The 25,041-nt window shown below is 51.3% G+C and overlaps 5 protein-coding genes across 5 annotated transcripts; 4 read left to right on the top strand and 1 right to left on the bottom strand.

Moving 5' to 3' along the window:
• Window positions 1-11,568: 11,568 nt before the first annotated feature.
• OSTLU_2351 (predicted protein) lies at window positions 11,569-13,650 on the top strand (the record flags this gene model as incomplete). The annotated part of the gene is made up of 4 exons (XM_001421440.1): window positions 11,569-11,725; window positions 12,167-12,431; window positions 12,900-13,157; window positions 13,494-13,650. Coding segments are annotated over 4 exons (837 nt in total), but the record flags the coding sequence as incomplete, so codon positions are not given.
• Window positions 13,651-14,720: 1,070 nt separating this feature from the next.
• Window positions 14,721-15,716, top strand: OSTLU_18137 (predicted protein; the record flags this gene model as incomplete). Its single annotated transcript, XM_001421439.1, has 1 exon — window positions 14,721-15,716. The coding sequence occupies one exon, from the start codon at window positions 14,721-14,723 to the stop codon at window positions 15,714-15,716; it is 996 nt and encodes a 331-aa protein (XP_001421476.1).
• Window positions 15,717-16,054: 338 nt separating this feature from the next.
• On the top strand, window positions 16,055-18,229 carry OSTLU_18136 (predicted protein; the record flags this gene model as incomplete). The annotated part of the gene is made up of 1 exon (XM_001421438.1): window positions 16,055-18,229. One exon carries the CDS (start codon window positions 16,055-16,057, stop codon window positions 18,227-18,229), a length of 2,175 nt encoding a protein of 724 aa, XP_001421475.1.
• A 423-nt stretch (window positions 18,230-18,652) lies between these two features.
• On the top strand, window positions 18,653-19,150 carry OSTLU_18135 (predicted protein; the record flags this gene model as incomplete). The annotated part of the gene is made up of 1 exon (XM_001421437.1): window positions 18,653-19,150. The coding sequence occupies one exon, from the start codon at window positions 18,653-18,655 to the stop codon at window positions 19,148-19,150; it is 498 nt and encodes a 165-aa protein (XP_001421474.1).
• Window positions 19,151-19,596: 446 nt separating this feature from the next.
• Window positions 19,597-21,680, bottom strand: OSTLU_27537 (predicted protein; the record flags this gene model as incomplete). The annotated part of the gene is made up of 1 exon (XM_001421258.1): window positions 19,597-21,680. The coding sequence occupies one exon, from the start codon at window positions 21,678-21,680 to the stop codon at window positions 20,013-20,015; it is 1,668 nt and encodes a 555-aa protein (XP_001421295.1). The 3' UTR covers window positions 19,597-20,012.
• Window positions 21,681-25,041: the final 3,361 nt, after the last annotated feature.

The following is a 25,041-nucleotide window of genomic DNA, read 5'->3' as shown; positions in this document are numbered from 1 at the left end:
TGTACGCATACTGTTGGATCCGCGATGCTCGGAAGTAATCGAGGAGCGTGCAGTCGATTTGACAACAAAATGAAGGACAATTATCGCTTGTACCCGGAAAAGTACGTACCAGCCATTGCGATCGAGAGCAGCGCCGCCTTCACTATGGCAGAGTGTATTGCGCTCTGTGATTCGCTAAAAAAAGGTCCAACTCGCAACATGGCTTGCAACTCGTTTAACTTCAATAGGCGAGAGTCCATTTGTGTGGCGAGTTTCACCGACTTTAAAACTCAGAAAAAGTACGGCGTTGGTGATTTGGAGGGCGATCTTTCTGTGATGGTGAATGGCGCTGCGGATGCACAAATGAAAGGATGGCATTACGGCCTGAGGCTGAAAACGGGTGACGATGACACTGTCAGAATTGTGTTTCAACATAATCATTTTTACTCTATCGGTGAATGGTCGCCATGCCTCGCACGGAACTGGACGTCCGATTTTGAAACATGCTCAGTGTCGCGTCGTCGGGAGGTAAAGTGTTTTGCGGCTGGTGATATGATAAATCCTTGCGTGCGCGAGGTGCCACTTCACTACTGCGAGAAGCGATACGACTTGGACTGGCATTCATATGATCCTCAAGGGCTTATTGCGTACGATAAGGCAAGTTTGACGAAAAACTCTAGCCGCTATACCAGCGGTTGGATTGGTTTATTGGTTGGTCATGGGCCACCCGAGATTGAGCAAATATGCTACAATGAGTGTAACGTGACACGGAACTGTGAAAAGCTTGAAGGCGGAATGCAGCCCGACGGATTCACTTTCAAAAACTATTTTGCGCTGAGGCAAGGCTCTGACACGTGCGGCGCGCCTGGCTTCAGAGCCGTGGCTCCGGACACTTCCGCATGCTTTGATCGAGATGCGAGCGCAAAGAAATCGGAGCAGTGTAAAAAGGCATTGAGTGATATGGAACACGTCGCGAGAGGAAATTTGCCTGGCGTGAGCGGCAAGAGCATTGGCTCGCGTCATTTTGCCATGCGACAGTGTGCGCAGGCTGGCACGCGTCTGTGTTCAGCGAACGAACTTCTTAGCGGCGTCGTCGGTGGGTTTGCATTCGGTGACACATGTGATCTCAGCTACGTACGAACGCAATGGGGAGGCAACCCCAGACGTTATGGAGATCCAAATATCGTCGGCAAGTATTATTGGACAAACGAAACGTGTGGAAACGCTACAGACAGAGGATATTTCGTCGCTTCTCGAGGGGGACTTCCTGGAAAGCAGTGCGCGCTGGAGAGTGAAATTCACCCGTACGCGTGTTGCGCCGATTTTTCGGGCTCTGATGGCTACTTTGAAAACAAGGAAGCTTACAACGCTCGATTCAATCTCACGAATGGTGACTACGACTACTGTGGAGGTCTCGGAGGTGGAGAGGTATGCCAGGCGTACGAAGGACATTGCATGAGCGACGACCAGTGCGCTTACGGATTGCAATGCGCGCGTCGGATCGGCGCCAAGTATGGTTTTGACGACAAGGCTAGCGTTTGTATTCCCAAATATGATGAGCAGCAGATACGATTTGGGCCGAAGCGGCTGCTCTCTGGTCAGCGTACGAATATGATCTTTGTTGAAGGTGGGACGTCCATAATACCTCGCAAGGCATGGATACGACTGCTTGCGGGCGACAACGTCGGATGTATGGGCGCGTGGGACGATACTACCACCATTTGGGCCGAGACTACGCTCGCTCGGCAAAGTGATCACATTGTCCGGCCGGTCGGCCGACCCGTCGAAGAGGACTTGTCGTACAGCATGCGTGCACCATACAGGTACGACAAAAAGGCTCTCCAAAGACTACGAGACAAAGGTTTGCCGGATACATTTGAACGACGTCGATATCCCTTGAGCCAGTGCTTTCCCGGTGCTGTCGATTCAGTCCAGTCTGTAAACCAATCCACTTGTGCGGGCTTGTTGTCGGGAGAGTTGTATTCCCGCGACCAAAAGATTGAGACGTCCATGCGCCCGTTTTTGGAATGGCGCGATCTCGAGTTGGATATGAGCGCCCAAAAGAGCGACTCGTTTGTTGATCGCCGGGGTCACGTTTGCTTATGCGACGCCTCTGACTCAAGTCGGTGTTCGAAGGCTGCGAACTGGCACGATCTCGGTATCTTCGAAATCGATCTTCGCGACATGACGTGGTTTCAGGGCTATACGACAGGGTCGATTCCGGAGAAAACTCAAATCTACAAGACGAGCGTCACGCGCCCGGACGCGACTGGTGTGATCAAGGATAGACGAATCACCAGCGGGGTGATTGGTTTTGGCGGAGACTTGTTGGAACGATACACAATGTCGGATGTTCTTCCGCACTACCCGGCTTTTGCGCTCTCGAAGACGAGTGTTTCGCGTCAACATGGGGTCTTCAAGGAATTCTGCGCGCAACGCTGCAAGGCGAATGCGCTGTGCGTCGGATTTGATTACGGTCCGAGCGCGCTTTCTCTCGATGAGATGAATCACGACGGGTCGCAGTTGAGAACGCATATGCCTCACTCTTGGCTCAAGGGCGAATTCGTACACGCCGACAGCGTCGACGAACGCGGACTTATTCAACGGTTCTGTCGACTACGTGGTGAAAATTACGTTCTGCACAAGGTACCATCAGCCTTGCACGAATTTTATTTCGATACAATTGCACGAAGAGAAGACTGGGATTGGTATCCTTCGGTAAATGAAACGTATGCGTCTCGCAGAGTTATTCAAATTCCCGCTGGATTTGATCAAGAGCTTCCAGAGGGCCTGGCTGGATTCCGAGCTCATTTCTTCAACGTCTCTGCTGTCTCCTTTAGACGTTTACGGAACTTCTTCATGTCAATGCACGTGTTTGGTCGGAAACCATACGGAATGGCTCAGCGCCGATACGTGCGGAATTCCAATTTGGAATACCTTCGTGCTGAAGGTGATCGAACTGATCATATTGATGGCGTCGAAGACCGTCATTACAGCGTGCATTCTGGAGACGGTCAAATATTCGATTTTCTTCCCGCCCAGCGAACTGGCTCTTTCTCGCCTCCCACGGGGGGCGTGTTCATCGGCTCAACAAGTGAAAAAATACCACGGCGTAGTGGGCTTGATTCCTGCGTCAAAGAGAACATGCGTACTCATGCCCCCTGCGTTACTCGTGAGTTGAGTGGCGTTCACGACAACTACACCGTGGCGGGGGGACGGGGACGATACGTCATCGTGCGGAAGCACGTCAAACCTGGAGATCATCAAACGTACGCGTACAGTTGCTGCAGCTCTTGGAGGAATTCTTGTTGTAGAGAGTACCGCTACTACATTGCTGAATTGGAAATCATTGACAAAAATGGTGAGAATGTTGCCATCAGCGCAACCGGAACCGGAAATTGGCCTGCAACCGGAAATTGGCCTGCACTCATCGACGGGGAGAAATCACCGGGATATAGCGATCGTGCTATATCATGGCAACGTTATAGCACATGGCAACGTTATAGCACGATGCGGATGGACACCCCTCAAAACTTCCTCATGATTGATCTTGGTCGGGTTGTCGACATTTCCAAAGTTATTGTATATCCGTACGCGTCTGAAGAAAACCGAGGTCGACTTGCAAACGTCTCGGTTGTCATCACAGAATCAGATGATGTTCCTGGATCGCTTGACGAATCGCAAAAGTGCGCCGCCCCTCGAAGCGTCACTAAAATTAAGGGGGGACTGTATCAAGCGAAACCGAGACGAACCTGTGGTGGAAACGCGAATGGCGCTCCGTGTAACGTCATGTTCAGTAGAGACCCACGCAACGCTGACGTGATTAATCCGCAGTGTTCTATAGACATTGATCCAAATCGTACGCGTCTAGCTTGTTTCACAAACAAAAAGCTTTCCCGATGGGGTTACTGCGAATGCGAAGCTATAGTCAAGGAGCAATGGACCAGACCTTTTGGACGCGAGAAGGCATCGCATAACACACGATTTAGGGGTGGCGAAGTTCAAATGCTCACCGATGATTGGCACGCGCCCGTGGACGCGATTGCGTGCGACAACTCGCTGTGGATGGCTTTTCAGGCCAAGGCCAACACATTCGGTGACAATGGAGTTAATCGTTTTGGAGGAAGTTATCGCACTTCCAGTGGTGTGCCATTCCTAAACGTTGGCTCTGAGCACTTACGCCGCACGTGTCGACTTCGTCTTCGCAGCTCTTTGTGCGTTTCAAGCGAAAGATACACAGAGTTCCAACATTGGCCTGGATTCAATGGGGAGATTCATGGTATGACATCGCGTATGTTGGCGCACCCGTTGAGCCTCACTTCAGGCTATGGATATACTGATCCCACTACCGGAGAGGTTTTAAGCGGTAGCGCTCAAGGCAACAAGATTTACAACACCGATGGATGGAAACCTCGTAGTGTTAACGCTGCCTATCGCAATCGAGGTGAAAGTATGATTCGTATTTTATGTCCACCCGGCCAAGTCCTCACCGGTATTGCCGGCATTCTTGGATCTTCGGAAAACACTACAGGTGTCATGCCTCGATGCGGGGTGCCGGCAGGATTCAGCGTCAAGGACTACACCGAGCACGATATACCGGAAAGTTCCGATATCGATCATCTTGCGTGCGACGCTGATAGCGTGGCGATTGGCTTCTTTTGGAGCGCGATGGATAACGTCATACCCACACTCCCACCAATCTACGGTACTTGGGGTACAAGACAAGTTAAAAAGTCCGGATCGCCGATGGAAAATCCTAGTGAAGTGATACCATTGTGTGCGACCATTGAATTTACCGAGCCGGACCTAGTTCGGGATGGCACTTTCTCTCGTTCATGCTTGAAGAAGCGTTGTACTGGAAATGGTGCGACACGAGATGCAAATTCTTCAAGTGAATGCGTTTCGCTATGCGCGCTAGAGAATTCGTGCACGGCGGCTGAATATTCGCCGAGTGGACAGTGTACTTTATGGTCATCTGCGTGCGGTGACGCCGAACAACCTCACGGTGTGCGTTCACGAAGTGATTTACCAAAGCCGATTGAGAGCGAATCTGGATCAACGTTGTACACGAATGTCGAGTACGAACACCCAGTCACGATCGACGGCCTACGCGAATTCGTGGTGAGTTCCGTCCAGTCAAGCTTCTTCACAAAGCTCAAATTCGTGCGTTGGAAATCCTCCCCTTTTACCTCTTGTTCCAAATCGTGTGGTGGTGGAGTGCGCATTCGTAGGGTCTGGTGCTCGCACGAAGACGAAAGAGGCACAAATATAACGCTGCCCGATGATCACTGTACGCACGCAGAAAAGCCTACTGAAAAGGAATTCTGTAATCATTTCCATTGCGATGCGCAGTGTAGACAAGACTCCGGAAGAATGGTGTGTGCTGGCTACGAGAGCGATGATCGACGGGGCTCCACGAGCCCTGAAGTTCGTGCTTTGGTATGCGAAGATCATGGATGTTGCTTTGTCCCTCGACCTGACGGGGTAATCATGACAGATTTTCGCGAACGTGAATGTTACGCGCCGCCTCCACGAGACGACGCTGACTGGATCAGTATGCCATATGGCGAGTGCAGCGCACAGTGTGCTACTTTGGACTACGACGCTCGGCCCTTTCAAGTCAGATCGTTATCGTGTACGTATGCCAATGGGACTCTCGCCAGAAGCGCTCTATGTCCCCTCGCGAGGCCAGAAAGTATTCGGAGTTGCAACACGCGTGAAGAGTGTCCTCCTCAAGCTTGCTCTTTAACCAGAAGAGGCGCAACGTCGTGCGCGAATGGCGCATGTGAGAAACATTATCACGACACGAAACCTTGGACTTACGACTACAAGTGTACCTGCTTGAATGGTTGGACACGCGGTGAAACTGGCGCTTGCGATGTTCAGATTCCCAGATGTGTAGGCGCGTCCTGGCGCGTGAAAACTACGTGGGGCGCGTGCATCAACGGCATCCGTATTCGTGACGTAGAGTGTGTTCGAAGGGATGACGAAGACGCGCATTGCGATGTCGTCTGCGACCCCGTGACAAAACCCTCGGAACAACAGACAGGGTGCTCCTCAAATCTGTTTAAAGGCTCGCGGCCGAGAATCAGCGTCTCAGGGTCAACACCGATCATGGATTTACCGCACGCATGGAACACCACAGCGCGACGAGCGGCTGCAACTCATTTTGTTCTCCTCCCGCAAATGACGATGACGAGTTATCCAGTGTCGCCGGTGTCTGTGTCCGTCGATGTGTGCTCTTCTCTGTGTATGAACACGCCCAAGTGCCCAGGATTCGTCTTCATTGGGTTTGCGGCCGCGGGTACGTGTCGGCTCATTCATCATCTTCAATTTGATTTGTCCTCTCTATCACGTTCGGACATTTCTGCTGAGCACACATTTATGCGTCGTGGTTTCCTCACAGCGTTTCCACAAGACGAGCTCTTGATTGCTGTTCAAAATGCAAAGGGTGCTTGGAGTGAGGCGCTTTCAAAACAAGTTCTCGAATCCAACGAGCGTCTCAGCAAGCGGCTGACGAGAATACCGCAGAGCGACCCTATTTGGGAATGGATAGAACACACCAAGTTAAGCCAAGGCGTTTCGTTTCGAAAAGCACTTTATAGTCTAACGATGCCGACGCACATGAAAGCGTTGGATCACGTGCGATATTTGGCAAATTATTTTAGAGGTGATGCCGCGAACATATCCGATGCTATCCTTGCGACAGCTTTCAATTATCGTCATATGAATTTCATCGCAGACTCTACTTCAACGCTTTTGGATCAGTCTCGGGATGAAGAAGTCGGCGATGTCTGTGAAATCAGGAAGAAGCTCATAAATGGGACATTGGCCATGCCAGGAAGTCGAGAATTGAATCCGAGTCCGCTCCAGGCAATTCACTACATGCACAGCACGTTGAATGCAAACGTCAACGGAGCGATGAATTTTGGTCGAATTCCGTGGCCAGTCGTAGCCATGCACGCTGGTGCGCACTTTCCAACGAGTGAATGCATGCACATTGCCAGCAGAAGGAATCTCAATACAACTTGGTTGAGGTTGAATCACGCAAACGTCACCGAACGCGCGGAAACTCTATGCAAGGCGTCAAACTGGCACCCGAATTCTCTTCCACGGATCGCTCAAGACGGCGGTGACGCCGCGATGATCGCTTATCTGTCCATCGGTATGCAAACATGTCTCGGGATCCCGACGAAAGTTTCCAAAAAGAGGGGAGCCATTCCTGGAGGTATTAGCTTTAAATTTGATGAACTCTCGCGCTTGTGGCGTACGGTACCACTGCATTGGCCCACCAACTCGACGTTTGCGAGAACGACGTTGAGTATTTTGGAACATCGTAACGCGCCAGGTGTGAAGAAGAATGCCATCGTTTCCGTCGACCATGTCCGTGCACTTTCAAGAGCGGTAAGCAAAGGGTTGGATTCGTACGTTGAGACGCGCTTGGCGATGCTTTTGTTCCAGAACGTGTACATGGATGCTGGCGCTCAAGTTGTCGATCGCGTCGGTGCGATTTTACTCTCAGCGTTAGAATCGAATCCACACAACATCGAGGCTTGGGAGACGCTCATTAACCACATCGACGTGGCGTCAATCACGAATCAAACCCTCATCAAGCGTGTGTACGCCGTATTTCGCCCACACGCGATGTATTACCCGAGCACATTCTACAAGATGATACGCTCAGTATCTATGACATTAAAATGCAAAGAGGACCCAGAGATACACAAAATTCTCATGGAGGATGTCATTCAAGTTACTCGGCCGTTCTGCGATATCGAAGCGCGAAAATGGATGCTGCACACGCTGAATCATAATTGCAAACGCCAATGGTTCAACACATCGGATGTGACGTATGTGTACGAAGATTTGATTCGCGCGGCATGGGGTGAATGTGAAACTCGACTTGTCGAGCCAACAGATGCGCTTCGGCCTTTGTACGCCATGGTGAACCGATCAAAGAGTAATTTCCACGGTGCGCGTGATGTGAAGAGTCGATTCGGGACCCTTCTGGATCTTCACGTCAAACCGGTGCTCAATTTCTGGGGGAAATATCCCGATTCAGAGCAGGGTTTGAGTATCGTGGGAAACGTGACTGGCTTTTTACAGAATATTGTACTGCCCGAACTACCGCTCAAGTATGTAGCAAGCATCAACGAGACAACCTGTCAAATGTGCGTCTACGACGACGATGGGAAATGCGAAAATGAAGACGGTGAGGAAGAAATGGTAGACCTTGCCAAGCCTCTCCCGTGGGCGAGGCGTGAAAAGCTGAAAAGTTTACCGCCACGAGCTTCTTCGTTTGAATTGTTAACGTCCGTGAGGGGCGTTGGTATACCGAGTCATTTAGACGCGCTACTTACTTCAAGCTTTGATGTGCTCGCCCGAAGCAAAAAGGTACTATATTCGTCATTGCACGACGAGAAACTGTTCAAGATGTGTACTGCCACGAGCCCAAGTCACCGTCGTTTGCTGTCCACTCGCGATCGTCTTCATGACGTACGCCGCAGTGTACTAGGTGCTCCGCTACCAACGATACATTCGCTCAAAATTCTCGATAAAGTATCCGTGAGTGACGACGACCAAGCAATTCTTGACTCTAAGGAGTCCAGTTTCCGTCTTAATGGCAATTTTAGTTTTGAGGTCGACGCGGATACCATCGGTCATCGTGCTGCGTCGAGTAAAACGAATACAACCACAGATTCGTATGAACCATTTCAGAACTACACGCCATCCGATGAACCAGAATATACAGGTATCGACGCACAAGCAAGTGCGCCGAGTCCGAGTCCATCGCCTTACAATGCTGACGAAGAGGAGGACGAAGAGGTAGACAAAGACGAAGTCGAACATGCTGACGAAGAGGAGGACGCTGACGAAGAGAAGAGCTCGCCGAGTCCGAGTCCATCGCCTTACAATGCTGACGAAGAGGAGGACGAAGAGGCAGACAAAGACGAAGTCGAACATGCTGACGAAGAGGAGGACGCTGACGAAGAGAAGAGCTCGCCGAGTCCGAGTCCATCGCCTTACAATGCAGATGAAGAGGAGGACGAAGAGGCAGACAAAGACGAAGTCGAAGATGCTGACGAAGAGGAGGACGCTGACGAAGAGAAGAGCTCGCCGAGTCCGAGTCCATCGCCTTACAATGCAGACGAAGAGGAGGACGAAGAGGCAGACAAAGACGAAGTCGAACATGCTGACGAAGAGGAGGACGCTGACGAAGAGAAGAGCTCGCCGAGTCCGAGTCCATCGCCTTACAATGCAGACGAAGAGGAGGACGAAGAGGCAGACAAAGACGAAGTCGAACATGCTGACGAAGAGGAGGACGCTGACGAAGAGAAGAGCTCGCCGAGTCCGAGTCAATCGCCGAGCTCATCGATCGATTATCTGACGACTACACCAAGTCCGAGCCCGCCGCCACCGAGCCCGACGCCGGAAATGACAAACCTCCGCACAAAAATTGCGCGGATCGAGGCTCGCAATCCGAGGAACCGAGGGCTTGTAGGTTTGCGGGCCAAGCTGCGAAGGCTCGAAGAGGAGCTCTTCGGCGACACGCCGTCGACAAGTCCGAGCCCGCCGCCACCGAGCCCGACGCCGGAAATGACAAAGCTTCGCACAAAAATTGCGCGGATCGAGGCTCGCAATCCGAGGAACCGAGGGCTTGTAGGTTTGCGGGCCAAGCTGCGAAGGCTCGAAGAGGAGCTCTTCGGCGACACGCCGTCGACAAGTCCGAGCCCGCCGCCACCGAGCCCGACGCCGGAAATGACAAAGCTCCGCACAAAAATTGCGCGGATCGAGGCTCGCAATCCGAGGAACCGAGGGCTTGTAGGTTTGCGGGCCAAGCTGCGAAGGCTCGAAGAGGAGCTCACCTCCGCCAAGTCGCCGGCGATGAGCGTCAGCGCACGTTTGGGTAAAAGTATCGACGATCCTGTTCGGCTTCCACTTGGACGCCGACTTTTGAGCGCTCTGGTATCCAAACCACTCAACTTGACTCGTACAGATGATGATTTCTATACCGCGATCATCGCATGCAGAAAGAATTTAACGACATGCGAATTGAGATACGGGCCGATGTCAGAATGGGATGTCTCGCGAGTAACCGACATGTCGTACGCGTTCAAAATTGGTACTGTTAACCACTTTCAGTTTGACCAAGCCGCGTTTCCGGGACATTACCGAACGTTCGGCTACGTATGTTTGCGATGGAAATTCTTTCAAGCAAGCCCTGGAGAGTTTGGTGCTGCATACAAGGACGCGCCCAACTTTTCACGTGACCTGTCGAGATGGGACGTGAGCTCCGTGACGGACATGGGTGCGATGTTTGAGGATTTTGAAGGCGACGTGGGCGACTTGTCACAGTGGAACACGAGTTCAGTCGTGAACATGGATGCAATGTTCATGCAGCGCTATAATTACCACATTTTCAGATATGGAGAACGGTATTTCAATGATACGGGAGAATGGAAGGCATCTTCGCATTCCGAAACGCGTTTCAGATTAGATGTTCCACGCACTGTGGTCATTCTACCGGGAGCGACTTTTGGTAACTTGGGTGCGTGGAATGTAAGTAGCGTGCGGAGCATGCGGTTCACCTTCAGTGGTCTGGGGCGTGATTGGCACAATATGTTCAAACATTGGGATGTCTCCTCGGTCACCAACATGGACGGAATATTCTTCAAAATGACAAATCAAGGACGCATCGGCGATATTGGTTCTTGGGACGTGAGGAATGTGAAGAGCATGGAGCTTGCATTTGCTCGGATTGGTCACGACGCCATCGACGGTCTTGGCAAATGGGATCCTAAACGAGTTCAGAAGATGCAATCCGCGTTTGCTTTCTCAAAACCACCCATTCTTCGTCAAGCGAGCGCGTGGAAACTAGACTCTGCCAATGATATCAAGGCAATGATGAAGGGTTCTGAGTGCACGGATGTCAACATCTCATGGAGTTTCGGATCAAACGTCGATGCTGATTCCATGTTTTCTGGTTTGAATTCACCCGTGTCGACGACCTGCGATGTATCCAACATGCGCACCATTGGTATAACGAACTTTAGGAGCATGTTTTCATCGCGATATCGCACTACCCGCTTGCCTTCAGGATTTGCTTCATGGGACACGAGTTCGGCTACAAGTATGGAAATGATGTTCAAGGGCGTTCGCTTTGGAAAGATCCCATCAGAGATATCGCACTGGAATGTGCGAAAAGTGAAAAACATGCGCGAGATGTTTTCCAGAGTAGTGGTCCCAGACTTTCCTGATGTCACTTCTTGGTCGACGGCTTCGTTGGAAGTTTCGACGAAGATGTTCGACGGCATCACGGAGTTTCAAATGGAGTTTTATCGCGATCCTCTCGCCGTCGGAGGGAAAAGTGATGGACCACCGATTGTTTGGAAACGAAAGCACGTAAACATTGAAAATGCTGTCTTCTATGATGCGATTGAAGAATGCTTGAGTGAAGACCCAAAGTACGGAGACTGCTCTGGATTTAGACACGGATGTATGTCTGGCTGGGACGTAAGCCGAGTCACCGACATGCGCGAGGCATTTAAGGGCAGAGACCAGTTCGATGGCGATATATCTGCTTGGGATGTGAGTTCCGTAACATTTATGTTGCGCATGTTTCAAGGCGCTTCGAGTTTCAATCAAGACATTGGCAATTGGGACGTACGCAACGTGTACAATATGGAGGGGATGTTTTACGGCGCGTCGAAGTTTGCGCAAGATATCTCCAAGTGGGATTCCGCGAGTCTGGACAGGTTGGGGAGTGCCAATATGTTTGGTCTTGCGACGGCCTGGCTTGAGGCATGCACGCGCGAAGGCCACGAACGTAGAAGAACGTGGTCTCTCTCTGGTCCCGTGTCGAAGTGGACCTGCAAGCCGCGCACTTGCCTGGAATACAATACGAAAATTGGCTACAAGTGGGGGCGCGACAAAGACGGGAAATATGGTCGCCACGCCATATATGGTGATGTCGACTGTGTTGGGTTGGCGAAGAAACCAAATCGTGCTTCGCCAGCTAAGTGCACCGTGCCTACAACGAGCAAGAACTCAACGAATTCATCAACCTTCGCCGAAGTACATCAAGGTAATTTCTTGTACGCCGTCGGCAAATGTTTGGAGACACATCCCACTGATGGCGCTTGCGTCGACTCCAAGTATGGCGCGATGTCAACCTGGAATACTTCAGGTGTGTTCGATATGTCTGAAGCCTTCTCGGGCGCACGCGACTTCAATGGCAATATCGAAAACTGGAACGTTGCTTCAGTCACGAGTATGTTCCGCATGTTCTACGGCGCGCGTCGATTCCGGGGCTCTTTGAAACTTTGGAACGTCGCCCAGGTTGAAGACATGAACCAGATGTTTTCCAACGCCTATAAATTTAACGGAGACTTGGGGGATTGGAACGTGAGATCAGTCACAGACTTTTATAAAATGTTTGACGACGCTTGGATGTTTGATGCCGACATTACAAATTGGGGCCGCGGCGAAGCTGCCGTTCGAGGCGAGTACGTTTGTCTCGCCCAGCACGCAACGTCGCAATCGACCGTTCTGCAGCCAATCGTGGGTGACATGTTCCTGAACGCCGCCGCGTGGAAGGTGAAGTACGCATTGAAGGACGAAGTTCGCGTTACCAAATGGTTCAGTCACTATGCAAGAGGCAGACGGAGCTCGTTCGATTTCAAACTCGTCTCAATCAGCAAGTCGAACATGAGACATGGCCCCCCGTGCAATTGGAAACCGAAAATCGCTGAAACCAAAGTTATGGAGCACATCGATAACGACAACATCGATGATATCATAGATAAATGTTTGGAAGTCGATCCCGTCGGAGGTATGTGTCGAGACTTACAGTTTGGGACCATGGAGACGTGGGATGTCAGTAGGGTAACGAACATGAATGAACTTTTCCAAAATCGGAGAGACTTCAACGCGTCAATCGGATCTTGGAATGTCGCGCAAGTCGGGACGATGGTGAAAATGTTTCAATATGCGACAAGTTTTGATCAGGATTTGTCGTCATGGAACGTGAAAAAAGTTCAGAACATGCAATACATGTTCAATGGCGCGCGCGCATTCTCGCGCGATTTGCGAAAGTGGACGTGGGATGTTTCCTCGGTTACGACCGCTTACGGGATGTTCCATTCCACCTACTTTCTGAATCCAAGCTATCGTTCGCCGTCATTTGCCGAAAATATCAAGGAAAAACAAGTCAATACTCACCGAAGCGATCATCAACAGTTTATAGATCTCTTTGCGTATTCTGGTACGGCGCAAGGTTTATCACCACTTCGTGGCGATCGTTCGAGTTTATACCAAGTGATACGCTCCTGCCGAAGCCAAGAGTCAGCTCGGAGTAACTGCATGGGGTCGAATTTCTCGAAGTACAGCTACTGTTGTAGATTTGGGCCTCTAAACATGGTGGATACAAGTGAGGTGAGGAATTTCAGAAGTCTATTTCAAACACATTACGATAGTCTGAATGGCGTTGGATCGACGGCGGCGACCATCATCAGTGCGTGGAACACGGCGTCTGCTACGGACATGTCAGAAATGTTCGCGTACAATCGAAATTTCAATCAAAACCTAAGCGATTGGAACGTCTCCAACGTCAAGAGCTTTCATCGGATGTTTGCTTTCGCCAAAAGTTTCAATCAAGATCTGAATTCGTGGGTATTGAGCGCTGACGCGAACGTCGACGAAATGTTTCGTGGAGTCGCAAACTTTAATGTCAGCTTCACGCGTAACTGGAAAAATGCCGAGCAACGAAGCAAGGCATTGGAACTGTGCGAATGTAACGCCGTGCAACAGTCGAGAGCCAGATTGGGGGCGCCTCGACCCTTCACATTAACTCTGTACCTTGCGATGTTTACCTTTGTTGCGTTTGTGGCGATTGTACGTCGTAAGTCGCGACGCGCGCCAATAAACGAGTGCGATGCGGTGTTCGTAGGCTCGCGAGCGTATGATTACGGCTCGACCTTGGAATCAAGCCGTTGAGTCGAAGAAGTGAGTGTGTTTTGGCACAAAAACCTGATATCTTGGAGATGAAGTTCGCCACCTGAGGGTACAGAAGACGCCGTTAACCGAACCACCTGTACACGACTGTTCAGATCCTGGAAGCCTCGCTTCAGATGCGCACCCAATCTTAAGAGAGGGCCGTTCAACATACGGACAATAACTATGGAAAATTCCACTCGATCAGAATAGCATGTAACGCGAGTCCGCCAAATGTTAAGAGTAGACCGACAATTGTGATGCAAAATAGGCTTAATCATACTCGGCGGCCTGAAGCCCCACAGTGTACAGAACACGGGATGTCGGGTATAGATTACGCCACATCCCGCGTCATTCCGGGTACAGATTACTGATTCCGCGCACAGATTACTGTACAGTAAGATACGGGTAGATTACTGTACAGTAATCTACCCGACTGTTTGCGCGGGCTGAATAGCATAAATTCCATAGTATATGGGGACCGGACCGGCGGGACGTGATATTTTTACCGTATGAGTCACGACTCGTCGTTCGGGGGTACTCGTATGGGTTAATGAAACGTCGTACTCGTATTTACACATTAGGGTTTAGAAATTAGGGTTTAGGCGTCAAAAACCGCAGAGGTTCCACTGTAAACGTGTTAAAAATCGACAATTTCTAAAACTCGATTTTTGCTAGGGTTTAGCGGCCTCCGGTTTTCCGAGGATGCGGGCAGATCGCGGTGTCGGCGCCACTCATCGACGCACGCGATGACCGATTCAGTCGCGCACGCCTCACCGACATGGAGAACGAACTCATTAGACCCGTCGCTGCAACCGGACTGGATGAACGGCACGGCGGAGTCAGAGGCGGTCAAAACAGCGGAGGATGATCTCGAGCGCTCGTACAAGAACAAGCCATTCTTCAAGGACCCATGCTACGAGAAATTCGCCAGATCACGAGACGAGTATGACAAACCGACGCCCGACGGCCTCGAGGAGTTCAAGCGCCTCTTACGGGCGAGTTATCTTCGCACCGTAGAGCGCATCGATAAAGATATCCGAGTTCTGGAAGCGCAGCTACAAGACGAGAATATCTCCGAAACGCGACGGTCGGTTATCCCGCAGCACATCGAGGACACTCGTGCGAAATTAAAAGAGAAAGACAATTCATTGAACGCGATGTGCGCCGATGTGGATGCGGTTATCGCAGATTTGAAAGGCTTGCCCGATAAAATTGCCGACATAAAAGAACACGCCTCTGAACAACTCCAGCAACACAAAAGAAAAAGGACTAGTGTATCTTTGGAACGCAACCTCGAGGAGTTGAGCGATGCGTTGCGCAGCTACGAGGCGAAAATGGAACAACAGAGGCTCACACTGTGGAATTATCGTGGGAATTATGGGTCATGTCCACCCCAGTATGTTGGCCACCGAAGTGGCTCAAGTAGCTTCATTGTTCATCCTGTGGGTGTCATTGGCTGCGATGGCAGTAACCTCAGCGTTGATGGATACGTTAACTATGATGGTTATGGTCAGTGTAACGTACCAAAGTGGCAGCCTGAATGGGGACCTGAGAAGCAATTTTGTGCGTGCAAAAGCTTCCAAGATTGGTACAACAAAGTTGGCGCCCAAGACCTTCTTTACAGCGCGCTTCGTGGCGTAGAGGGCGCGCTAAAGGCGCTCAGTGGTTCGGGAGATGACACGTCTTCGCTTCGACGGCGCATGGGCGATGCCAATTTGGACGAGGCAAGCACGGGGAGTTAATATATGTGGACGTATATTTTGTTGTCCACGAATGGCGCGATATAGAAAAACGATGATTAGGCGCTCTCCACCGCCTCCAGTCTTGACACGATGTCACTGAGCTCACTGCGGAGTTCGTCGATCTGCTGATCTCTCGGGTCTTCGCCGTGTGCTTTGCAGTACCCCGATCTCGTCGAAAAAGTGGCAAAACGTTGACCAGTGGGGCGCGCTGGCGTGCTTTTCCAGGCTGTTGAAAAACTTGAAAATCAGTCATCGCGCCGATGTGACCAGGAAAAACACGGCTTAAAGAATTCTTTTCTTATGTGATATATATGGACGCCAGAGAATTTACGAACGGCATGCATCTGATCCCACTCGACCAGAACAAGGAGCCAACATGCGGCAGAGGGTTCCTCGATGAAGCAAACTATGAACAGAATACGCAGAAAGTCATCCCAGGAGAAATGTACGGCGTGCTGACAGGGCGACCGAACCGTGTCCTCGTCATCGACTGGGATTGTTACGGTGGCAAGTGCGAGTTTGAACTGACGGAAGAAATGTTGACGCGCAAGGTTGGCGGGGAAGGCGCGTACATCGTCAAAACGCGATCAGGCGGGTACCACACGTACTTCGCATGGGACGAAGAACGATTCGGCGATTGGAAAGGCACGGTGGGCATCGAAGGGTTCGTCGATATCCGTACGACGGGTAACTACGTGGTCGGTGCCGATGCCCCGGGCTACGAGCTACTCCGAGGCGACATCAACAATTTACCACCGATGCCCAACGATTTGTACAGTTTCCTTGATGGCAAAGTCGGTCACAAGGTCGAACGCGCGGACACGGAGTGCAGCTTTACGCAAGCATCTGTGACACCTTTGCTCGAGGAAATGGGGTTCACGGGCATACATTGGCTCAGTGGAGCGACATCGTATGATTTTGAATGCGACCAATGTCGCCCACAGCGAGGCACCACTGTGGGCCAATGTCCTTGCTGTGGGGGCTTCCACGAAGGCAATGGAAGGGGCGGTGGGAATCACTTTTACGTCGCCGAGGTCGGTCTCGGCGTGCTCACCGTGAAAAACCATGGCAACTGCAAGCCCAGACAGTTTCGCTTTGAGGTTGGGTGTTTGGTGACCGGTATCACCGAAAAGGAGCAGAACGAAATCAAAGAGGGCACGTCTGCGGGCTACATCGAGGTCCGCCGTGAGTTCGAGAAGCACGTCGCAAAGATCTTAACCAAGGACCTCTTCTGCGACGATAGCTGTTATGGAACCACCGGGGACATTACCAAGTTCAGCGAGGCCGCTTTGGTGAGGCGCTATCGAGAACTCTCCTTTGTCGATGAGAACGGTGTCTTGAGGAAAGGCAAGAAGAACGGGTTCATCGAAAAGTGGCTCGACGACGACAATAAACGGGTGTACGATACCCTCGATGTCGTCCCGAAAAACTGCAGCAACAAGACGTACAATCTGTGGCGAGGCTATCCGGTCGAAGGCATCCCCAGTGAACTGGGCAAAGAGGGCGACGTAAAGCCTTTCCTCGAGCTCCTCCTGGTGCTATGTGGCGGTTCAGAAAATGCGCTCGAGTACGCTTTGAATTGGTTCGCGTGTCTCTTCCAGAGACCCGAAGAGAAGCCGATCACGTCGCTCGTGTTTCGAGGAGTCCAAGGTACCGGCAAGGGCACTTTCCTGCACCTGCTTCATGCGCTCATGGGCAAGACGTTTCATGAGACGGCTGATCCGAAAAAGGACATATTTGGGACGCATGCGAACATGATTGAAGGCAAAAAGTGTCTCGCGTTGAACGAAGCAGATGAGTGCATCATGAAAATGTATAGAAAGTTGCTGAAATCGATGCTCACGGACACGAGTTTCACAATCAACCCGAAGCACGTGCAGCTGTACGTCATCATGAATCTGGTTGGGTTCCTATTTTTCTCGAACGACGACTACCCCGTTTTTCTGGAAATGAGTGATCGTCGGTTCGTCGTTATGGAGCCACTGCTCACGCACTTGAACGACCAGACTGGATTCTTGAAGGAATTCCGCGACGTGTACATCAAGGATCTGAGGAACTTGAGGGCGATCTACGACCACCTCATGGGGCTCGACCTATCGACTTTTGACTACGTGAAAGACAGACCTACGACCGACGCGTATTCGGAAATGAAGCGTGGCTGCATGCCCAAGTTCACTCGATGGTTTGAGCATTGCGTCACTGTTGAATTCCCTGAGAAGTGGGTTGGAAATAAAATCCGCAACAGTGACATCTTCATCGAATACCAGACGTGGTTGCCAGCGGCTACGCGCGGTCAAGATAGCGCGACCAGGGTCGGCAATAAGCTCAAGGACTTCTTCAAGAAGGAAAAGGGCCACAGGATCCCAATGCGCGAGGACCACCTGAGGCAAGGTAGGGACGAGAATGGCGTCTATTGGGAAATTGACCGCGACGGGTGCTTCGAGTGGCTGAAGAACAATGGGTACACGGGGGAGACGGAGCTCGCGCCGGCGGTCGTCTGGTGTTCATACTAATTTTGTGATTCGTACATTTGCAATATGAAGACTCAACAAGACACCGAAAAGACCATGGTTTGGATCCTGACGAAATGACGAATGACGAACTGTTTTCATAAAGGTCTACACTGTTGCTTGTCGTAGATCTAAAATAAAAATAAACATTAAAATATTTTAACATTTCGTCATTTTCATCATTGGTACACACAAAGTGTGACCGAACGACGGGCTGACGAATTTCGGGACGACAAAACAAGTTCGTCATTTCGTCAGGTCTCGACGGATCACGAACGTCCAGGTGTGAAATCGGGCGGTTCGATATCTACATCCCAGACCTTGCAGCCCACGCAGCGATACGGTCTCTCGAATGCGACTGCAAACCGCAGCAGGAGGACTTTTGACAACAATATTTTCTTAGGGATAGACAGGTAACCAGGACAAATGCCGTCGGGATGCGTGTACGAAATGTTTAGCGATAATGCGAAATGTGACAAAACGTACATCGGATCGACGACAGGTTCGCTCAGAGCGCGCCTTGCCTCGCATAAATACGCACGGCATCCAATCTTCACGTTTGGCGACGCGGACGTGAGAGTTCTCGAAAAGGACATTCCAGCTGGAGAGCTCCGTCAACGTAAAAGTGCATACATGAGAGAGAAGCGCGACGGCGTATTCAACTCCCGAGTTCCTGGACGCAGTCGGAAACACGCGTGCCACGAGAACGTGGACGAGAGTCTGGCCTACAGCAGAGCTCAATATACGCCGAAGCGGGACGGCGGCGATGGTAACTACAGACAACTCAATTATTACAAGCAGCACGCGAAAAGAATACTGCGTAAGACGTGTCTCAAGAATGCTCGAGCGCGCGGCACGCTGCCTTCGAAGCGCAGTCTCGACAAGTATCAATTTACGGTAGATGAGTTGCGTGGCTTGGTTTGACCACTTCACTCGAACGATTGGTTCTGAAGAAATCGTACATGCGGTACATCAACGTCGATGAGCGTTTTATCATGTTGGGGTGCCCCAACTGAAACAAAAAAGTTGATATTTTTAACGGCTGCACCGTGAGCAAGATGCTCATCGGACGCGCGCTGACCAAGCTCGGGTTCGAAGCCAAACCGAAAAAAATTTCAGGTCGAACCGTCGTGGGGCGAACGTGTATCAAAGAACGGGGCGAGGAAGAGTGACCGGTTATGGGTTTAGTGGTTGGAGGTCCTGTGAGGAACTTTCTCTCCGTCACTTTTTTTTCCATTTTTGAAAAAAAACGTCACATGTAAACTTTATAAATAAACCTATAACCTATATAACCTATAACCTTAAAGGTTGAAATTTCTTAAGACCCAAGGGTCCGCTGTTAAGGGGGGTCGGAACGCACAGAGAAATCGGGCTCGGCGTCCTGTGTGGCCCGTAGTAGGAAGTCATTTTTGCTGCTTTGAGCATCCCTTGCTTTCAGAGATTCTATTCTGAAGAAATCTTAAGCGAGGGCACCAAAACTTGAGGTCTCAACGGTCGAACGCTTCAGGCTAGTTACATCTTCTGTACACTCAGGCAGTGAAGTGCTCCTGCTGTGTGTCGAGTTTGTCTCACCAAACACCGAGATCTTCGAGACGATGAACTCTTTCCGCTGAGAGTTTGCACGTGCACCTGTCTTCCCTTGCCTGATTTGTGAGCCATCGCCCCGAATTTGAAGGCTCATCTCCTCGCGACAATCTCATCCGTAACGAAGCGGAAACTCAGCTCCTTCTCCAACAGGATGGTCATGTTTAGACTATGCGTGTATTCCTCGTAGACGACCGCTATATCACGATTCGCGCGCCTTTAAATTTCGCATGTAGTATGCAAGCTGTGCTTGGATTCGCGTAGCTTCTCTACTTTCGCTCGCGATGAGTTTGGCGGCGGCGCGTTGTTGCTGGAACACCGCGCGCCTGGAAGCCAGACTAGCCTTATGGGCTTTAGCGTCTTCGGGTGTCTTCCTCTGAGCATCCAGAGTTTGTTTCTTCAGCTCCTTTGCCACATCGTCTCGGATTTTTTTTGCTCGGACGTCACATTCGACCAGGTCCTTTTTCAGGCCCCGTTCCAACGAATGAACAGCCTTACGGGCATCCCCGCGGGCCTTCTCATTTGCAAGCTCTTCATTCTTCAAGTTTTGTTTGCTCATACGGAGTGCACTTACAGCTTCGGCGAGCTCAGTGCTTCGACTGAAACGCTCCCATTTCAACGGGTTTATAGAGCTCGATGCCGCGGCCTCTTCCCGTTTCAAGTTTTGTAGCCGCGCGATAGTGTCCTGTTGCGATCGAATGTCATCCTCTAAAACCGCTCGCCTACCGTCCGACTCTTGCTCTGATGTAGTCAAAGCTTCCTCGATGCGCATCTTGTCGGTCTCGAAAGTAGTCTCTCGAGAAATCTTCGCAGCGTCCATGTGTGCAATTTCTGCGGCGAGCTGGTCTTCAAGCGCAGACGTACCATCTGCGAGTGCTGTCTGCAAGCCCGATCGCGTCGTTGCGGCCAACGCCCGTTGCGTCACCGCATAATCTATCATACTCAATGCTTGCCTCGCGAGTGCACTTTGCGACTCAGCGTCTGTTCTGATGGCTTTCAAGCTTTCCATCATCGCGCGGGCGATTGGCTCAAACAAGATGAAGACATCTGAGCCTTCGACCTGTGCCACTAAATCGCCGCACCAAACCGCGAAGCCATCTGTGAAGGCCAACACCTGATCGAAAACAGCCTTGGCCTCCTCCGGCGTGCTTTCATTGAGATCGAGATGGAGTTGATTCTGAAGTTGCTCAGCAAAGCCTTGTATGTACTTGACGCGGCCAAAGTTCTTGAAAAGCGGGGGCCAGTTACGAATACACTCCGATTTGAATTTAGACAGTTGCTTTTCATGGGATTGTATCACCTTGACTGTCGCCTTGAAAAACTTGGTCGTCAGTGGAGGCTCGTCCTCGAGGAAATCGGGGTGCTCGTCCTCGGCGCTCTTGAACAATTCACATTGATCCCGACACCATCGTAAGTGAGAATCAATGATCTCCTTCCCACCATTCAAAGTGGTGAATACAGCTTCGAAGTCGTCGTTCTCAACGGCATGGCGAAGTGTCTCGATAGACGATCGTAGCGCATCGAAAGTAGCTCGAAGCTCTGCGTCACCGAAACCTATCGCGACACAACTTCGCGTATGTCGTAATTCAGCGTGTCTTCGACCCAGCTCGGCAAGCTCACTCACAAGTTCTGCCGCCGCGAATTCGAGCAAATGTTCGTCAAGTCGACATATGATTGTATCGAACGCGTGGACTTTCATCACGATATGTACTGCCGCAGAATTTGGGGCATCTAACGCGTTCGCCCGCGCTCGGACGTCGACGTCCTTGAGAATTGATGCCAGTTGTTCATCCAGCAATTCGATAGACCCTTCTGCGTTGGGACCGGTTGGGGGTGCTTGGGGTACGATCGTATTCACGATGTGTGCCATTTCATTCGCCACTTCGTACAACGCGGTAATTTTATCGGAATGGTCCTCGTCGGTCTGTTGTGACTTCAAGATATCGATGCGCGATAACATCGCTTGGCGGGTATCTTCCAGCCTCGCGCGTGCTTTACGGCGCTTTATGTCGAAATCTGCCTTGAAAGCAACATGCTCACAATCGCTCTGTTGGTTGCGAGCTTGACCAGTTGTTTGTGAACATTTTGCATGCATTTCTCGGGATCCTTGTCAATGTCCATCTTCTTTCGTTTGACGGCGACGCGTTCGCCGACGAAAACAATGATACGAATAGAAAGCAGCCCGGTGATTATGATGGTCAGCAGGACAGTTATGGCTGAGAGTGTCACAGTTTGCTTCACCTCGCCCAACTCGTTTCTCTGAACAGGGAAGATCATCGCCAAGAACGGTCCCACGCCCTGCAAAAATCCAGCCAAGGACTCGACTTTGTTTAAGCAATTTCGCACCTTGTATTTGCCGAAGCCGAGCGTCATGATGCGCCAAGGCTGACACACGTAGACGAAGGCGCCGGTAAACCAGTGTACGACAACCAGAGCCCAACCGCTCACCGCGGTTTCGGCCACTAGCGGAGACGTCGTCAAAATGACGCAACTCTTCTGCACTAGTTCAACGGCCAGGTAGTGAAGCGCGAACCTGTCCTTCCAGTGCATTCGATGTGCCCGTTCGCGCGCTTTCGCTGACGTCGTCCGGCCTAAAGCAGACTTCGTCATCGTTAACGCCCGAGCGAGCTTACCGAGACCGGATGCAACTTTCTGAGGTGGTGGAGTATCACTATCGTCCTCGACGTCAACACGATCAACGTCGCTTGAATCTTCTTCCGTATCGACCCTGGCTTCATTTGCGATTTCTTCTGCAATATCATCAGTTGCTGCATCGAAAGGACGTTCGTCGCTCGTGCCTTCGCCTCGTCGAAATGAGGACGACTCGACCGCGGTTTGTCGAATGCTCGCAATCTCCAATTTGTGATCGTGTGTGAGCTCCTCGCGCCGGTAGACGTCGTAGAACGGACCATACGAGTCGATAGTCTGTGGATCATCCAGTTTACCGCTCAAACGGATCTTACGAACTTGCATTATGACGTAAATTGGCATGCCGATACCGACAATGGCCAACATCACCGCGGCGGCGGCCTGGATGATCACGTGCCCTTCGCTTTCACAGAGGATATCTATGTCATGCTCCAATCGAAGCCCATCCACGCCGTCTATCTTTATGCAATCGTATGACTGAAGGCACATACGCACGATGGGAAGGTATAGGACGGTCAGCGACAGTACGCCGAAAGATCGAAGCGCGGCTCGAAACCGATACTGGCGCTGCAACTCGCGAACAATCTTATCTCCACCCTTGGACTCGTAAGCTCTCCGCGTACCCCACAAGAAACCTGGTTTCTTGATCCAGTAGACTGTTTCGCCATCCTCGTGTCGTTCACTGTCGATCGCGCGCACCGTTGTTTTGTAACGGTGCTTCGCCCGTCTATTGTTCACGACGATGATTATGAAGATGAGAGCGGGAACGAAAAACACTGAGGACAAAAATATATTGAGCCAATTCAGCCCCGTAGCGACGCATTCGGGTCGTAGAAACTCAATACTGAACGTGAAAGCTTCCAAATATTTACCGAGATTGAGTACGGGTCCAGGCCACTTGATACTCATACTGAGCGAAAGAGAGAAGAACTGCAGCGACTCGACAATTTTCTTCAAATTGTTCGTCGCTTGAGCGCCCATCAATTGAGAGGCTTTGAAACCACAAAAAGCGAGGACGACGACAACCGCAGCCGCAGCGAAAAGTTGACCAGCCGATGTCTCTGGACAAGCCGTGCACATCTGCCCAGTCTTGTAATAGCCATTCTTGCTGAGACTTCGTTCGTTGAGTGGAAGCTCGGCAATATCAGCGGCCGTCAAACACCGGTCGCATGCGTTTCCACCGGCACCGGGCGCACAGCCTAGGCCGTTAGCGAGACACCGCTCGCCGTAAATGCAATCTGTGCGAGCACAATCAAGATCAGGCGATGCGTACGTGCCCGCCGGGTTGTCGCACGTACAATTGTAGCTATCTAAGTCATCACCGGGGGGGCGTAGCAAGTCGAAATTGTCGCACCGCCAGTTGTCTTTTATCCCGCACGTAGAATTGCATCCTTTCACTTCAATCCCGTTCACTCTTGGCTCACACTTCTCCTCAAAGGTCGCATCGTACCACTCATTGCCACACGGTTCGCCCCACTTGGATGGTGGGCCATCAGTGGTGTCTTCGCCATCTTTGCGTGCAAATCTTCCCAGCCAAGCTGTCGCATCGAGAAACATGTCCGTCGTGAGACTAGCTGAACTCCAATCAGTGATGTTATAATTGAATTCAGACGCGCTCTCAAACATGCTGCTCATATCCGTCACGCTGTCTGTGTCCCACTCACCAATCGGCTGGTTAAACGCGGATGCACTCTCAAACATGCCGCTCATATCCGCCACGCTTCCTGTGGCCCACTCACCAATCGGCTGGTTAAACGCGGATGCGCTCCTGAACATACCGTTCATATCCGCCACGCTACCTGTGTTCCACTCACCAATGGGCTGGTTAAACGCAGACACGCTCTCAAACATGCCGCTCATATCCGTCACGCTGCCTGTGTTCCATGCACCAACGGGCTCGTTAAACGCGGATGCGCTCCTGAACATACCGTTCATATCCGCCACGCTACCTGTGTTCCACTCACCAATGGGCTGGTTAAACGCAGACACGCTCTCAAACATGCCGCTCATATCCACGACGCTGCCTGTGTTCCAGTCACCAACGGGCTGGTTAAACGCAGATGCATTCATGAACATACCGCTCATATCCGTCACACTGCCTGTGTTCCACGACCCAATGTTTTGATTGAACGACGACGCGCTACCGAACATTTGATACATGTCCGCTACATCCGAGACATCCCAAGAACCGATGTCTTGGTTGAAAGCAGTCGCGCCGTTAAACATCTGGTGCATGTTTGTGACGCTCCCCGTGTTCCATCCGCCGATATTCGCGTTGAATGAAGACTTACCTTCAAACAAACCGGTCATGTCCGTGATCAAACTCGTGTTCCAGTTCGAAATCGATTCATACACCGCCGCGCCACAATCGACGGTCGTACAGTCGCAGTTGCCATCGGCATCGGCGCTCCCCGCCAAGCAGTTCCATGTAGCGGTCTCCAACGCCGACTTGGTCGTGAACGGACCGGGACCGAGCCAGTTCGACGATGGCCCATTTTTGCTACCAGAGGCGACGGTGTTCTTGTACCTCGCCAGCCAAGCCGGCGCGTCGAGAAACATGCTCGCCGACGACGTAAGGCTTG

The sequence above is a fragment of the Ostreococcus lucimarinus genome, chromosome 14 (genome assembly GCF_000092065.1).
Source record: "Ostreococcus lucimarinus CCE9901 chromosome 14, complete sequence".
NCBI lineage: Eukaryota > Viridiplantae > Chlorophyta > Mamiellophyceae > Mamiellales > Bathycoccaceae > Ostreococcus > Ostreococcus sp. 'lucimarinus'.
This window is presented reverse-complemented; position numbering and strand designations above follow the sequence as displayed.